The 17117-nt window shown below is 37.7% G+C and overlaps 1 protein-coding gene and 1 non-coding gene across 2 annotated transcripts; one reads left to right on the top strand and one right to left on the bottom strand.

Annotated features, from left to right (window-relative positions):
- The first annotated feature begins 1567 nt into the window (after positions 1–1567).
- On the top strand, positions 1568–1649 carry trnas-gcu (transfer RNA serine (anticodon GCU)). Its single transcript has one exon. It is a non-coding gene; the product is annotated as a tRNA-Ser (tRNA).
- A 3689-nt stretch (positions 1650–5338) lies between these two features.
- On the bottom strand, positions 5339–8339 carry cd248b (CD248 molecule, endosialin b). Its single transcript, XM_053649572.1, has one exon. It carries the CDS (start codon positions 8176–8178, stop codon positions 6094–6096), a length of 2085 nt encoding a protein of 694 aa, XP_053505547.1. The 5' UTR covers positions 8179–8339; the 3' UTR covers positions 5339–6093.
- Between the last annotated feature and the right edge of the window lie 8778 nt (positions 8340–17117).

Here is a 17117-nt window from a genome sequence, read left to right on the forward strand (position 1 = left end):
ACACATCCAAAGCACAATATACACAAACAGAAACACAAACACCATTATACATAAAATATCGTCCCTGGGACAGTTGTAATAAACATAGGCTTTGGTAAAGAAACAGAATGTGTAAGTGCAGACAGTATGTCTACATACACAACCATTTCTGTTGTAAGATACATTATATGGCCAAAAGTATGTGGACAGCAGCCCATCACACCTGTATGTGCTCGTTCCAAAATCATGCCCATTAATATGGAGTTGGTCCCCTCTGTGCTGTTATAATAACCTCAAATCTTTGGGAAAGGCTTTCCACTAGATTTTGGAACCTGCTGTGGGGATTCTTGGTCATTAAGCTGCAAGAGCATTATTAAGGTCTGGCACTGATGTCAAGTGAGGAGGTGTGCAATCGGGATTTCAGTTCATCCCAAAGGTGTTCAGTGAGGTTGAGGTCAGGGTTCAGTGCAGGAGTTCTTCCACTCCAACCTTGGCAAACCATGTCTTAATGGACCTTGTTTTGTGCACAGGGGCAGTGTCATGCTAGAACAGATTTGTGGCCTTTATTTCCAGTGAAGTGAAATCTTAATGCTACATAATACAAAGACATTCTAGACAATTGTGTTCTTCCAGTTTTGTGGCAAAAATTTAGGGAAGGTTCACATATGGGTGTGATGGTCAGGTGTCCACAACCTTTTGCCCATATAGTTTATATTGTAAAGATTGGGAGAGGGAAAATGTGATTATAGAATGGTTAATGAGAAAAAGCATAGTGCAGATACTGAAAATCACAAATTTGTGCACACAAATCCTATGAGAAAGATGTCAAATTAACCACTTTTCCCATGTCTGAAGTTTTGGGGCTGCTTTCAGGTATTTTTGTGCTTTTTTTATTCCAGATGTATTTGGCTTGGAAATTTTGCTGAGATCTGGTAATCCTGGATACAACAACCAGAACTTCTTGTATCTTGGCACAGGCCAGTTTACAGTGGAACAGCCATGTAACAGACCTATTTATAGTTAAATAATGTGAAAGATATGGAGAGAATGGATAGTTGCACAAGGCCTCCCATGTCATGCAAACACACAAGATGAGATGTATGGCCCAGAATAGAATAGAGTTTAACTGTCTTCAGAAAATTTTATTCTTCATCTAACATCATGTCGATTCTGGCGACTTTTTGAGCTAGCATTAGCTACTTTCCTCTGAAGCGATTGAGCATAATTGCAACAGCTAAAAAGTTAGCTATCTAGCTAAAATAACTATAGTTCACCACTCCAGTCTTAACCGTAAAATAACATTTTATACACTTATTGAACATAAAATGGAGGTCATAAATGACAACTTTTTGAATAAATGAAACACAGTATGGTGGTTTGTGAAGTTTTAAGTCGGACCAAGATAGCTAAGTCTATGAAGAAAACTAACGCTAGTTTGATAACAGCAGTATACTTACACGTTAGCGCACTGACGTACCCTTGTTCCCCACCCCCCGTATCAAATATACGATATACGATTATTTTATATCAAATATCAAATCGTTTATTGGTAAAACACTTTAACACATTTGAACAAATTCGCTGATATGACGAGGTGGCCGAGTGGTTAAGGCGATGGACTGCTAATCCATTGTGCTCTGCACGCGTGGGTTCGAATCCCATCCTCGTCGACAACGTTTGTTTTTCATTTATTTAACAACAAAACTTTCTTACTTAAATACGCACATTAGGTAACCTCTTTTAGATTTCATAACAAAACAATATTATTTATTTTCATGAAATATTATTACATTCACCTTAGTTATTATGAACATACAACAGTCAAAAGCCTTTCCTCTGTGGTGTGTGTGTGAATAAGAAAATCACCTTGTCTTTATATCACTTTGTTACAATTTTGAAATGTGTGGAACATATTTGTCTGATACTGTACCGCATGGCTGTTGAATTCTTTATTCTGATTGGTCAGAAGATGTTGATTAATTTTCTATAACAGTGGCACTGACAGTAGTTTTAGCTGCCAGGCAAATCACAGGTTTATATTTATTTGCTCATTCTACTACACAGGAATTCACAGGGACTTGTATGTGTAATTGAATCAAATGTGTAATAATAAATTATTTTAAAACATGCTGTTATTTAATAAACAAAATGGTATGGTATGGTGAAGCTTTCTGTACGGAGACATTTATTAACAATTAAAGCCTAAATTTTAAAAATATGATCTTAAAACTCTGGTTCCACCGTTTGAGCCTCTTCCTGTCACAACTCCTTTCCCTGCCTCCTTTTTCTTAGTATCCCAGTATCACATTGTTGTAGCCGTCATGAAATTCAGTCAGCTCTATCCATTTTTCTGTATCTATTTTGCTTGAAACTGTACAGATTTTAAAAACAAATGAGAACAAAATCAGCAAGGTACTCCAAATGAAGATGTCTTTGAAATAATAGAAAAATAAAATAAAAAAATGAATGCAATGCCCGGTCAAAGAACATTCTCAGTTAATCATTAGGCCTATTTTAATAAATATTTTGTTTGTTTGTTCAATAAAATACAGTATTTAATATAGTTATCATTGAGTTTATTTTCACATATTAGAATTGTAATTGTATATTTATACATTAGGGTAATCAAATTAGCTCCAGTTTAAGAACCATAAAGTCACTTCCAAAACTATTGGAACAGCAAGGCCAATACTTTGGTTTGTGCTATACATCAAAGATGCAGTTATAGCAAGCAAGGGATATGCCACCAAATATTAAGTGTCATTTACTTTAAGTTACTTCAAGGCTTATCTGTTCCTATACTTTTGCTTACCTACAAATTTGGTGGTCTGATACACAATGTTCAGTGTTGCAATGTGCTATGTTCAATGTCACTTAACACATCCACATGTAAATACCAGGAAATAAAAGCTGAAATTCTAAACTCTCTTCTCATATCCATCTTTTGATCTAATAGCCAAATGTCTTCAGTCTGCAGCAAAAACAACTGAATTGGCCTTGTCTTTCCAGTAGTTTTGGAGGGGACTGTATGTGTTATAACCCTATAATCTACCTGAGGACAGTATATTAGGTATAAGCTGCATTTTTCCTATGTATGGGATTTAATTAAAATAAAGTATGAAGGAAGCTTTGGTAAATAAAACCACCGGCCTTTTCATAAGTGAGACATTCTAGTTATATTTAAATATTATTCCAATAATGCATTGAAAAAATATCTTTGTCTGAAATGCTATTTCCTACGTTCAACACAAGGTGTCACTGTTTTTAAGGTTTTAAACAGTGAGTGTCAAACTAGCAAGTGATACATTGGCGATGTCACTTCCGGGTTTTTTTTTTTTTTGTCTGTGCACTGTACTGTTTGAAAAAGCTGTAAAAAGAAATGGTTACGTCAAATGGTATACTTGTATTTTGTAGTGCGAATCACTGGTAGCCATTTAATTAACCACCCGAACAACACTGCTGTGCAAATTACCCGAGTCTGTAAACCGGACATGACGTAACACATAGACTTAATGGCAAGTTCATTGTGTTTACTAAAATACAGGTGACCTCTTTAGATGTAGAATTATTGACTGTAGCCCATTACTAAGCCATATGTCAGCATCCCTCTTTCACATTAATTAGTGGATCATCATAGGACCACCATTGAGCATTTATTTTTTGGGTGGTGGACTATTGTATGAGTGTTTCAAGTGGAACAGTTTTGCTTGGGTTTTGAAACACTTCATTGTCACAGTATGGTTAGGAAACAGTCCATCAAACTAATATCTGAGGGTTTGGGTATAACTAAGACAAACTGTGCATGGAGAAATGCACTGTAATCTCATACTGTACACCTACAAGATGTCCTAGCAGGGCCAGTAAGTCCATCACACAACTTTGCTTGATACACTCAAACCTTCGCTACACACACCAACACCTCACAACCTAGTATATGGTCCAGATATCAGCATGTCATCTAAGGTATCAATATATTTTGGGGGTTGGGCACAACAACAACAAACTGTGAAGACAACCATTACTAAGGAAACACTCAGGGGAATTTATTTTTCCAGATAACTCCAAGTTAGAATCCATGTCATGTTAATACCCTTAATACAGTGTTTTTACAACTTGTCTATCATCTTTGGGAAGCCATTAAAATAGAATTTTCTTATTTCAACAAACTTTGTTAATTAAAAGTGCTTTCTTGCTTAGAGCCTGTTTTGACCCAAAGTGAGCCAAGCAAAAAGTGCATGAAATGTAGTACTTTTTAGCAATAATAAGAAGTTTAAGAAGCAATAATAATACATTTAGCAATGAATAAGAAGTTAACAAAGAAGTAAAGATTGAAGCAACAAGAAAAATATGGTAATACAGCATAGCTTTTCATTTAGATTTTGTTGGGGGGTAAACTTGTGTTTGCTAATCTCTGCTGCTTTCTTGGCTATCAAAATAAGCAAACAAAATAATAATAATAAAAAAACCTTTGTCATGGGATACAGGTCAAGATTTCAAGCTGCAATTTCAACAGTCTGAAAAAACATACTTCTATAGGATATAAACTGGTAAATTTCAGAAAAGAATGACATTAAGAGAATGACAGTTCATTGTAAAATTATAATGTGTGTGACTTGTTACACACAATGTTTTTGAGCATAGCTAATGAGGAGCATCTACCTGCTCTATGCTGAAAGTTTAAACTCTTTTCGACCTGAGCTATTAGTTATTTCTTTTCCTTCCATCCTTGATCTATCACATGACAACCACTTCCATTTTTCCAGCGCTATATTAAAAGTCCTCCTGTTATCTCTAAATAAATAATACAGAAATGATCACTCTGCAAATAACCTGTTGCCATAAAAACAAATTTCTGAACAACAAAATCTTTAATAGCATTAATAGCTCTTTACATTTTTAGAGAAATGTATCCAGAACCTAACTGTATTGCCTTAAAATGTTAAACTGCAAAGTTATCAAAAGTTTTTTTTTTATTATTATTATTTATTTTTTTAAATAGGCCAGCTCTGCAGTAATCCTAAACCAGAGTTTCTCAGCCTTTTTTCAGCCAATGACCCCTTCCGGTGTATTACCATTACCATCTCATTGTGTCACTTTTTATTAAGCACCTTAGCCAATTGTTGTCCTTCATATTTATTTATTAAAACCACTGGGGATTTTGTATTCCTAAATTTCTCCCAGTTACACTTAGTTAAACCAGTTAGATTTTGTATCATATTAACAGCACCTCTGTGATGTCACTTAAAAAAATAGTAGACCTCATAGCTATGCTTCATGGACCCAGGGGATCCCTGGACTCCATAACTTTCTGCAGCTACAGCCTGCATGTGATCACATTATATTTTAAATTTCACATTTCACTGCTGGGGGCGCTAAAACATAACATAAGCCACATATAATTTATGCAGGAATGCAGACATTGCCTTAATATACAGACTTCTCAAGCAGCAGAACTTCACACTCGATTTTATTGCAAATTTGAGGCAAATGGTAAAATCATTTACCAAAATTATTTTGGTAAAATACAAATGAAGTGCATGTTCACATTACAAATAGTCAATTCACACAGGCAAACTGTACAATATACTATGTTCTGCAATACACTGCTTTACAATAATTTGGATCAAATGGAATACTTCACTGACCAAAATTCACTGCTTATAATTGATACAAAATTCATATAATAATCAAACACTTAGTATCAAGATACAATTTGACTTTCCTGAATGTACATATATTACAAAATGCTGGACAAATCAATATAGGCAATGATTTTTTTTTATATGAAAAAAATTGAGTATGGTAAAATGCACAGTCAAATCCAAAAACAAGCTTTATGTAACTTTAGGATGTATGAACAACACAGTACTAGTTCCATTAGAACCTCTAAATGTACAGTGAAATACAAATAAAATGGGACTGCATTGAGATATCTTGCTTTGTTTCTAAACTGGAAACAGATTTCTGATGTTTTTTCCTCAAAAGTTTTCTCAAAACAGTCCAAACCTGGAATCCTTAAAATGATACATAATACCAAAATGACATAATGAGACACAGCGAGACATGTTTGGGACACTGCTATTTCAAATAGTCATGTGGTCCTGTGCAGAATTCTCAGGCCTGTGATTTTGCAGCTTTTGTTTCAGCAGGTTTGGAGTTGGTGGTCCAGCTGTAACAGTCTGTCACATTTTTGTTGCGTGGCTCAACAGCACAGCTTGTACAGTACACAATGCCCAATGCTAGCATGACTACCATAAAGACACAGAGAGGAACTAGTAGTGCTACTAGCAACCAGCTTCTGTCTTGCTTCTTTTTGCCACCTGGATTCTCTTGGCTGGAGGCGGATGGCAAACTACCCTCAAGGATTTGATGTGTCAAAGGAGTGATCCTATCAGCATCCCCATTCCTGTTTGGTGGAAGAGTTGACGGTAAGTGGTCTTCACCTTGTGATAATATTCTGCTCTCATCCAACCACTGTTTTTTTTCATCCTTAGCATTTGAATCAGCTGGTATATTTGATGTCGTAGCATCCTTTAACCAATCTGATGTTGGGGAATTGGGGGATTGCTCTGTCCAGCCAGGTTCTGGCGAGGTAACATAGTACTCCTGTGCTATGTCTGTAAACCAGTCTAACCCTGTGGGAAGCCAGTCTATGCTTGAAGGTTCAGTAAGCCACTCCAGAGGAATATTATCAGTCACTATGTCAGGTGTGTTACCAGATTCATCCCAAACAAGTGTTGTTGGATGAACCGGTTCACCAGTTGGGTATTGCTCAACCATGTCTTTGGTAGGCAAACATGAATACTCATCCTGCTGCAACTCATAGCCTGCTTCACAACTACACTGAAATCCACCTTCATAATTGTCACATATATGCTCACAAGTGCCAGTGAGTTGACACTCATCGATATCTTCACACCGCTCTGGATCATCAGGTACAGGGGAGAATCCTTCATGACAGAGACATATATAGCTTCCTGGGGAGTTCTCACAGGAGTGCTCACATTTGCCTTCATTGCATTCATCTACATCTAAGCACTCACCAAACTCAGACAGCTGATAGCCCTCATTGCAGCGGCACTCAAATGTTCCTGGTGCATTGATGCAGACCTGGGGGCATGGATGTTGTTGGCACTCATCAATATCAATGCAATTTAGACCATTCTGTGAGAGGAGGTACCCCTCTGGACACTTGCAGCGGTATCCCCCAGGGCTGGGCTCACAGTCAAACTCACAGTCAGCACCATGACATGGATCCAAGGGCTGGCAGCTTTGCCCATTGTCACCTATCTTGAAATCCTCTGAACACTCACAGTAATAGTGAGAATTTGCATTCACACAGTAGTGCTCACAACCTCCATTGTCTTGCTCACACCAGTCCTTTGGAGCATCGGAACAAAGAGGTGCATCCTTGGACCATCCAACTCTTCCATCCTCATGTAGCATACAGAGCACTGACTGATCTTCTTTGGTGATGTCTGGACAAGGTAGAGTGGCCACAGATCCGTAGGGGATATGGGAGAGCAGGGTACTGAGAAGGTTGAAAGGGGTGGTGTAGCGTGCAGGTCCGTTTCCTTCACTCTGCAGAGGTGGACACATCCCTCGGTATGTGTAGTGACACAAGAAACCATCCACAGCAATCATGCATGAGCCATCCAGCCACTTAAAGTTGTTCTGGTCACTTTTACTCTTGTCTGTAGTATTGTAGGTAATGACCACACAACGAGGGGCAGTACATGCACCTGGTAATTCCTCACGTTGCCAGTTAGTGTACTCCGTGTCTTGATCTCCTGTGATCCAGGTGAAGCCCCTCAGAGGACGTATGGCTGAGCACTGTCGAGGCTGTCTCTGGAGACCGATCCAGAGCCGGAGCCTGGGGCGAGGACCTTGACGCTCCCCAGCCTTCAGCAGATCCTGGATCAATGCTGCTTCCTCTGGTCGCTTCACCACAGCCAGATTGCCCCCTCTATCCTTGCAACTTCTCCAGGACTCCCGGAAAGTCTTGCGTTGGAAGTGAACTGAGTAGCATCCTTCAGCGTTGCACAAACCATCCTGTTCCTGCAAGTTTTGACCCAAAATTCCCTGAGGCAGGCAAATGAATAGCACTGTAAGGAAAAGAAAAAGGTATGCAGCACAGCACATCTTTCTCAGAGACTGTTCTACCTCTGCCTCTGCATCCATCCTTTGTTTAACTGGCATCTTATTTTCTTATTTTGCCTTTCAGCCTTTGGTTAGCTTTTACAATTGGTCATGAGATCCCTTAAAACTCTAGTCTCAGCACTTTTGTCTGCAGGCTCTCTGCAAAAGAGAGACAGTGAGGGAGGGTATGGAGGTATGTTTTTGGAAGAGGGGGCGGGTAATGAGTGAGTGAGTGTGTGAGGAGGTTTTTTTTTTAGGGGGGGTGGGGGGTGGGGGGTTTATGGGAGGTTTTGGACCTGTGGTTTTCTCTGGTGCCGTATGGTTTTCATAAGACTGTTTAAGGAAATCGTTTGTAGCCCCACTGACAAGCCCCCCTACTCTACCTCCAGCTCATCTATCATAATCACAAATTTGTCTGAGAGCTTGGAAAATTTTTATTCTGCAGCAGAATTTATGTCTTTTTATTTTTCTGCAGGTTGCAGCAGATTTATTTATTTTCCTTAAAAATGATAGGGCACATAAATTGTTACAGATCATGCTGTATTATTAAACTTCATTATATGCACATTGTGTCATTTCATTTGTCTTTTTTGTTTCATTTTTAAAATGACCCTTTTTCCTAATGCACATTTAAATGTATGAAACATTTTATGAAGAGGGAATTAAAAGTGATGGTTAACAGATTCAGTCTGGAGAGAGAAAAAATAAAGCACGATCATGCTGTGCACAAGATATCCTTTTGTCTTGGATCAGAAGCAAGCTCATAAACTTGAATATCATTAGGAGACACAGGTCCTTTATTTTGCATAGCAGGGACAGTCTGTGTCTGTTCTTTCACTCCCAATAAAGACCACAACTCTCTGCCAAAAGTCCCATCAAAAATAAATCTTTCTCTTCAAAGGACATAAACCCTGGTTCACTGTTAAAACTCTCCAACAAATGTTTCCATGTCTGTACAGTAGGGAATTACTTTCACATCCTTTCTTTCACCAGCTTTCATGTTTAAGTGTATGGACCATGCTTGACTTGGGTTCACATTTCATATTTTTAACAACAACTATTATATCCCATTTACACTAGATACGATGATGAGAAATAAAATGACCCATCAAAAGGAGATTAAAAACAGGGTTTGAGAAGCTGTTAAGCAGATGAAGATCAGAAATTGTAGTGGTGCCCGTAGTTAGCAGTAGAAATTGTCTAGCAGCCAGACAAAGCAATGACTGCTTTTGTTCTCAACTGTTTCTCTGTCTGTAAATCAAATCAACCCTCAGATACCATTTCTCCCAGGCCTGAGTTCAATCTAAGTCTCTCTGCCTTAAGTCAAAGTGTACCTTTGTAAAATACCTCCCCAAACTACCCTATTTTCATCCAATTCAAACAGCTCAGTCTTGGCTTCATTGTTTTCCCTGGATGCCCTTAAACCAATGTGGCCTTGTTCAACATTTCCAAGAAAAGACAACCTATGAGTTTACACATAAGACAAAAACAAATTTGAAGGCAATTATAAGATCTATAAACCTAAGCCATACAAGATAACAGGCTGTACAGTAACTTTTACTTTTGTGTATATAACCCTTCTGAGATGCTGATCTTCCTGAGGCATTTTTTGTTCCAACAGCTCATATGCTGAAACACGCGTAGTGCAGACACAACTGGTCTCTATCTCACACTGCCTGTTTAGATTTGCATCTTTTCCTGAAATAAATGAAGGTTTCCAAAATGTACAAGACCTGAAGCGGTCATAACTGTGCTTATGTTTCATATGCTGGAACATTTTTTTATAACTTACCGTCGGTACACATAGTTTCCAGGAGGGTCCTCTGAATATTTTGGTCCACTGTGTAAAATCACTCTCATCTGAAGAAGATTTTTTCTTTAATTCTATAAAGTTCTGGCAATATTTACATGAGCTTACGATATTCAGTATTCAATCAGAAGATTCATTTGAAAACATTTTATCAGTGTGTATGCAGCCGCATGGACTTTGGCTTGCTAGTGTAAACCTATTTGTTCAATAATATTCTGTAGGAGAAACAAATATCAGATTGGCCTTAGTCTTTGGCTGTGATTTGCAAACGGTCACTTCCTGTCCTTCGTCTATACACTGTGAAGATTTTATCCTGTGGATACTCCCTTTGCACAAACTAATTTCCAAAGTCCCATTAGTTTTCTTATGGCCTTTTCCCAAGGCCATAGTGAGCCTCATTAGATGTGATTAACGAATAGACCATTGTAACTCACTGTTCAAAAGCCTTAGTCATGTCAGTTCTCATGCTAAGCTCATAAAATCTGAGGTGGGAGCATGTTAATCCAAGTGCAGACATGTATAATTAACAACTGTCAATACAAGGTCAAACATTATAAACAGAGCCAGAGTTTGAAATCATAAACAGTGACAGGCTCCTTGATTAATTGTCTGTATTTCTTTTACATTTATTTGGTATTTGAACATGAATCTAAATCTACACAATCCTCTCAATGCTAAAAATATTATTTTTTTTGCAAGAAAAACACAAATTTGGCATGTTTCAATGTTGTCCTGAACAAATTATAAGATTGCATGCATTCTGTTCTTTATAAGCTCTTAAAATTAAACTGTAAAAAATTATTGTAGAACAGCTCTTGGAATAATTGTATCAATGCATTTTTACTATATATACACAAAGTTATGAATGGATTGTTTTCCATAGCTCATTCTATGACCTATGAAATCATATGAACTGTCATTTTAGCACTGTATCTGAAAGGAGAAGCATGCAGCTCATAAAAAAATCCCACATACAAACCTGTTTTTTTTGTTGTTGTTGTTTTTTTTAAGAATATTTTTATAGTGTTAACAAGCATGCCATTTTGAAAGTGTGCCTCCTGCAGAACCTGACATGACCATCCCTTTAACATACACATAATCAGTGTGCTATGGCCTTAGGGAATCTCCCAATGAGGAATGCTGGGAAACTGTTGCTCATTTTGAATAGATGAGGAACTGGAGGTGGGGGGCTGGGGGTGAATATCAACATCCTGTTTTCTTCTTTCTCTTTCTCAACTCCCCTATACCCCTACACTTTGAGAGATTGGTATGCCCTCTACAGCTGTCTGTAATAGTTTGGACTTAATGGGGCACTCACTAACTCTTTGACCTCTTAAATTCACAGATGCTTAACTCCTCTGGATACAGTGTTATTTAACTAAGGACTTTGGTTAAATCGGATTATTATGGGATCTGAGGTGAAATCCAGGACATGACATTGATCTGCTGGATGTGAAAGAGATACCTGCTGTCTGGATAATTAGTGCAGATGTGTTTGAAAGAAGAAATTGAATGTTGTTCTGAAGAGGTGGGAAACTTAAAATTTGGGTAATTTCTGCAAAGCCTTTTGTGTCCTATTTCACTCCATCCTCCCAATTCGGATTTTAGCAACATTTGCTAACTGCACACAATGTTGAATGAATTTCCATTGCTATCATTCTGTTGTGGCCTTTCAGTTCCATTAGACACCCACTCAGCAAGCAATTGAAGTCCAAGCCACGTGTACAGTATTTCAGTATATTCTGGCATTAAACACAACAATCTGAAACAGACACACCTTATGGTGTCATCATGATACTGACAAGTATAAAGCTACATACAATGCTGTTCCAGAATGATCTGTTGAGCTGACCAGAGCTGTACAAAATCCACCAATATTACAAAGTTATTGTATTGCATTTTATTTCCATTTTTTTTTCACCCAGTAGCTTTTCAATTAATACATAGCTATAGGATTTTTGATTTATAAAACCTCTGACTCAGGTTGTCAAGCCATGTATGGATGTCTAGGATGACCTTTACTTCATTCTTCATTACCTCAGCCCTCTTGTCACCGGTGATGTGTGCAGCATATGTTGCCTCCATTGCCACTTGATCGGTATAGCATCTGCACATTCTCTCTCTATGGACTCACTTCTTTGGATGTGGAAACCTTCAAAAATACCTGTAGCTTCTCCTTGATACTCCAGAGGCATATTTGGATATAGAGTTTTGGATAGAAAAGACTAAGCAGCAACTGAGATATGGTAGCACTCTACAGGAATCCTGACCTTCTAGAGTTAAGACTGTCCTCCAGAGTGAATTATGATTAAACCAGAGATCTCAGAAAATGAAGTGTGAGCTATGTTGTGAGGATGAAGGTCTCAAAATTTGATAAAGGTCTCTACATTTCTATTTGAGAAGAGAACGGGGGTGTTGAATATATATATCTGTGAACTGTAACTGTAGACAGTGTATAGTCTAGTTTTATTGATATTTTGATGCTATGTCTAGTTCCATAGTGAGCATAAGAAATACTGAGCTACCATTTTATGGTCCCTATTGTGAGATTTCATGAATCTTTGGATCATATATAGAGAGCTGTCAGGACCACCAGCAGTTCAGTGGTCAATCTGGAATGTGGAGAACCACCTGTGGATGTTGCATGTGACACAGATCATTTCGGGTAACAGATATATATCAGATTTTGCCTTTCCACTTACCCTCTGTCTTAGATCAGGGCATTTCTCTCTCACACCACCTTGTCTACACGCACGGTGCCTCATTCTACAGTGATTATTGACTGTGCAAAAACAAGGTATCAGGTTAAGGTCCCATTGGTTGTATAAGTGTAACCTTAATAGATCCAATTATTTGTTTATTGACACTTAGTGTCAAGACATGTCTTCCCCAGTGGTGGCCTCTGAGCTGGAACTATCGGCTACTCAAGATTCATTAGACATACTGAAACTATTAGCCAGGGCCATGTGCCCCCACTGATTCAACCAAACAAAATTCTCAAGGTTTAGGTCCTCTCCAAACTGTTTTATATTACTTGCAGGCCTTGAGCAATGCTTGCTATTGCCCAGCTGGTTTCCTGAATGGATTGTTCTTTTTATAACCAACTTCATCACAGCCATCTGAATGGCACAGACATGTCTGTAAGAAACAATATAGTGAATGCATGTTGGATTTATTTATTTCAGAGTTCTTTGTCCTATTCTTGCATTGTGGGACATAACCAATGAATAATCTCAATGAAGGAATTCGTGCACAGGTCAATTCTACACAAATCTGAATTGTTCTCTAGGTATGATTCTGTAGCAGCAAATCCGAACAATTGGCCTGATTGATTGCTTGGACCACAACTGGCATTTGTGGTTTGGAGTTTCTGAAGTTTCTTCCGTTCGCCACTTGCCACATTATTTCTTACTTAAAACAAACAAACAAACAAACAAACAAACAAACATATGATTATATATATATATATATATATATATATATATATATATATATATATATATATATATATATATATATACATATATATATCATAAACTGTTTTAAGACTTTTAAATAACTCTAGTTAGGTTATCTCATTTGGAATTGTCTTAATTAGTGACACTTTATTCCATAAATTATCAGCTTTGAATCCCCAGAAGATACAGCTTATCACTGTAACAAATTGCTGCTTCATTAGTCTTATTAAGGTTTTAGAGGAAACATTTAGTTAGTTCTTTAGCACTTTGGATTATGAATACATGGTTTAAAGTTTAAAGTACAGTACAATTTGAAACAGCATGTGGACAATCATAACATGAGATTCAAACATAACAAGAGAAACATGGTGTGGTTCATGGTGTCCAGCTGAATAGCCGCAAACCGTTTCTCAAAATTGTTTTGGCTCATTGAAAGAACAGGAAAAACTGAAGTACAAATATGATGGAGGAGTCTAGATTAAAGCAATACAAATGTCTGAGCTGAGGATTATGTTCCCAAAAAAAACCCTCTTCATAAATAAACACATTCATTTTCATACAGGAAATCATGACCATGCAATAATTATACTGGAAAACTCTCCTTGTCATCAAAGAGACAAGACCTTACCTTAATAAATTGTTCTTGAATCCCTTGAGATTCACTTCAGGGATAAATCCATTTGACATCAAATGCAGGGTGTTTTTTTATTTTATTTTACAAATATAAGTCTAGCGTCATGATCTTTTATCAAGCTCCAAGCATAAACTTTGCCATTACATTAAAATCTGCAGAGCTCCAAACAGCAGCTCAACTCATTCAACCTCACCAGCCTGTTCTAGTCATATAAACGAGGTTAGGTCCACTGGGTTTGTAAAAGGGACGATTAAAGTGACATCTGGCAGGAATGTGAACAAATGTTGTGTTACTTCTGAGAGTAATCAGTGATAAATTTCAAAATGGAGATTCCAGGTCTAATCCTTCTGATTATAATGTAGAACCCAGCAGACAGCAACCTGTAGGAAAAACTGAGCTTACTGGAGGGTTTGGGGGGTGGTGGTGTATGTGTGTGAAGATTTGAATGGAAAATGGATTAAAAGATAATCAGATGTTCCATATTTTGCAGGATGAGGATAGTAAAGGGGTCTTCTGGAATGGACATTTTTTGGAGGGGAAAATCATGATATAAGAATTTTAATAGACTGAAGCTGAACTTGCTTCAGTTTTTCCATCATTCCTGCTGTTTTTCTAATGTGATCAAGGACAGCTGGATTTCCTTGACCAGCTACTGACCCATCTAAATCTCTGACCAAACTTTCTTCATCTAATAAAAGGAAATTAAATTCTCTCAGTGGTTTGATCCTATTACACTTGACCACCATAGCCTTGAGTCATTCCTATATTTTGTATGTCTAGTCTATGAGCTTGACTGAGTACTTGGTGTGAATTACAAGGTCACTAGACAACAGTATTCTTAGCCTCCTATCTCCTAACAAAACCTCGTAGAACCTCTTTGTGCTGTGTACAAATGCAGGAGTTATCTCCAGCACAGAACAACATATGACATAATGTACTAATTAAACTAACTTAAAAAACCCCCAAAACAAAACAGAATAGTTACCATCATATTTGATCTATCCTGGTGACTATGTGACTCACAGAGGCAGTGGAGAACTGTGTATATACAGAATACAGTGCAACAACCATGAAAAAGAAAATGTTCCAGGCTGGAAAATATAAGTAGTTTAAAGCTTGTGAGGAAAATGGCTGCTCCTAATAATCACAGATTTCAAAACATACTGTAGATTTTCACATCTGTGGAGTCAAATCTTCAGAGAATAATTTAAAAGAATCAGAAACATCCTGAATTGTATCAATTTAGCACCTGCTAGACTGGATGACTATTTGTTGTTGACAGTCTGCCTATTATTGGGTTACTTAAAAAAATGTACTAGATAGTTGTCTGTAGTCAAGAGTCAAGAGTGAAAAGCTGTCAATTTATATTTATGTCATTATTGATGATTTTAATATAAAATTTGAATGTTACAGAATAAACAATATTAAAAATAACTTTTTTAAAACCTTAAAATGTAAACTATATGCTATACTCTCTCTATATATATTTTGCCAGATGGCTTTTCTCTTTGCTAAAATCCTCCACACTGTGCTGCTATTCAGGACCCCCTTGTGTGAGGGTCAGTATGGAACATGCAGAGGGCAGCGGCTTTGTTTGGACCATACTAAGAACCACAGACAGGCCCTTGCATCCTGCCATGTCTCTTCACTCATGGCATTGAGACACACAGCGTTTGGATTTCCACTGGGCCCCGTGAGGATGCAGGAATGAAAGTTTCCGGGAGCCGGAGCCTACATCAGCAGCTTCGCCCAGCCAAAACAGCCTGAGCTCTAAATGCACTCCAAGAGAAATGCATAGGGATCAACTAAATCACGCAGGGTCTTTACGGACACGTGGGCAATGGCAGATATATGCTGTTTGTTATTCATGGTTTAATCTACATAATGAGTTTTGATGAGCACTGTCCAGGTTGACCCACTGACTGATGACCACTGCTGGAATGCTGGAATTCTCTAACAATAACATAGGATTCTACAGAAATAGAGACCTGGCATGAGCAATAATGTGTAAGAGGCTTTGTCCTTTGAAACACAGCTGTGCATGGTAGAGGAAAGGAAATATCTATTTATGTTTGCAAAAATATTTGTAAAACTATTAAGTTATATGTGAAAGAAAGCAGTACATTGGGTTAAACCGCTGATTGGTTAAACCAATTGAACGGTTTTAAATGCTTTTAGGAATGAATCCTGAGAGTGTGCATATATGTGTGAGAATGTGTGAAAACCACAGACAGACAAGTTAATTGCTTTAATTTGCCTCTGTCTGTGGTTAATCATAGACAATTAAATAATTTCCTGCAGCAAAATGACAAATGTTGTGTCATTAAAACCCATTAAGTGGTGTGTTATTAACATCAAAGATGTAATGCACCTGGTCTGAGGTTCCTTTAATGCTGCCATTTGATTAAAAACACGGTATAAACATATGAACATTCAGTTGTTTTTTTTCTGATATTAAAGTGTGCAGGTAACCTGAGCTGTGTGCACGTTAGCCAGCAGCATGAAATGGAATTTCATCTGCGAGGCACATTAACATCTGGTATCAATTGAAACTGCAGCTAATGTGATATAGTATGTGAGCATACACTTACCTTATACAGTTCTACTGGAAACACTGTAAAATATGACACATCACACTGCATATCTCATAAAATATGACAGATGAAAAATTGGGGGATTAAGAAACACTTGCAGTCTTCAGCACCTCCATGGGGCACCAAATGGTACAGCAGTGAAAATTCAAAAACCAAAGAAACAGTCACAAGCCCAAGGAGGAGGGAAATTTCCAATCATGAATTTAGCAAATAGCTCAAATTCTTAGGGAAACCCAGAGGATCAGTAGAAAAAATATAACCCCCCTCTTTTTTTTCTAGCCCCTATTCTTCAGAATTATTGGTACCTTTTGCTCCAAAAAAAGCAAACACTACTGTATAAAATAAAAATTATTCACAATGATATAAATTCTCCATGCATTCTCCATGATTATTGTGTCACGAACCTCGAATCGGCACGGAAGCAGGAGCGGGCGGCAGGTGTAGAGCGTGGTATCGGGAAGTACAAGAAACGTAGTCGTAAGACAGGCAAAGGTCAAGCGATC

The sequence above is a fragment of the Ictalurus furcatus genome, chromosome 18 (genome assembly GCF_023375685.1).
Source record: "Ictalurus furcatus strain D&B chromosome 18, Billie_1.0, whole genome shotgun sequence".
NCBI lineage: Eukaryota > Metazoa > Chordata > Actinopteri > Siluriformes > Ictaluridae > Ictalurus > Ictalurus furcatus.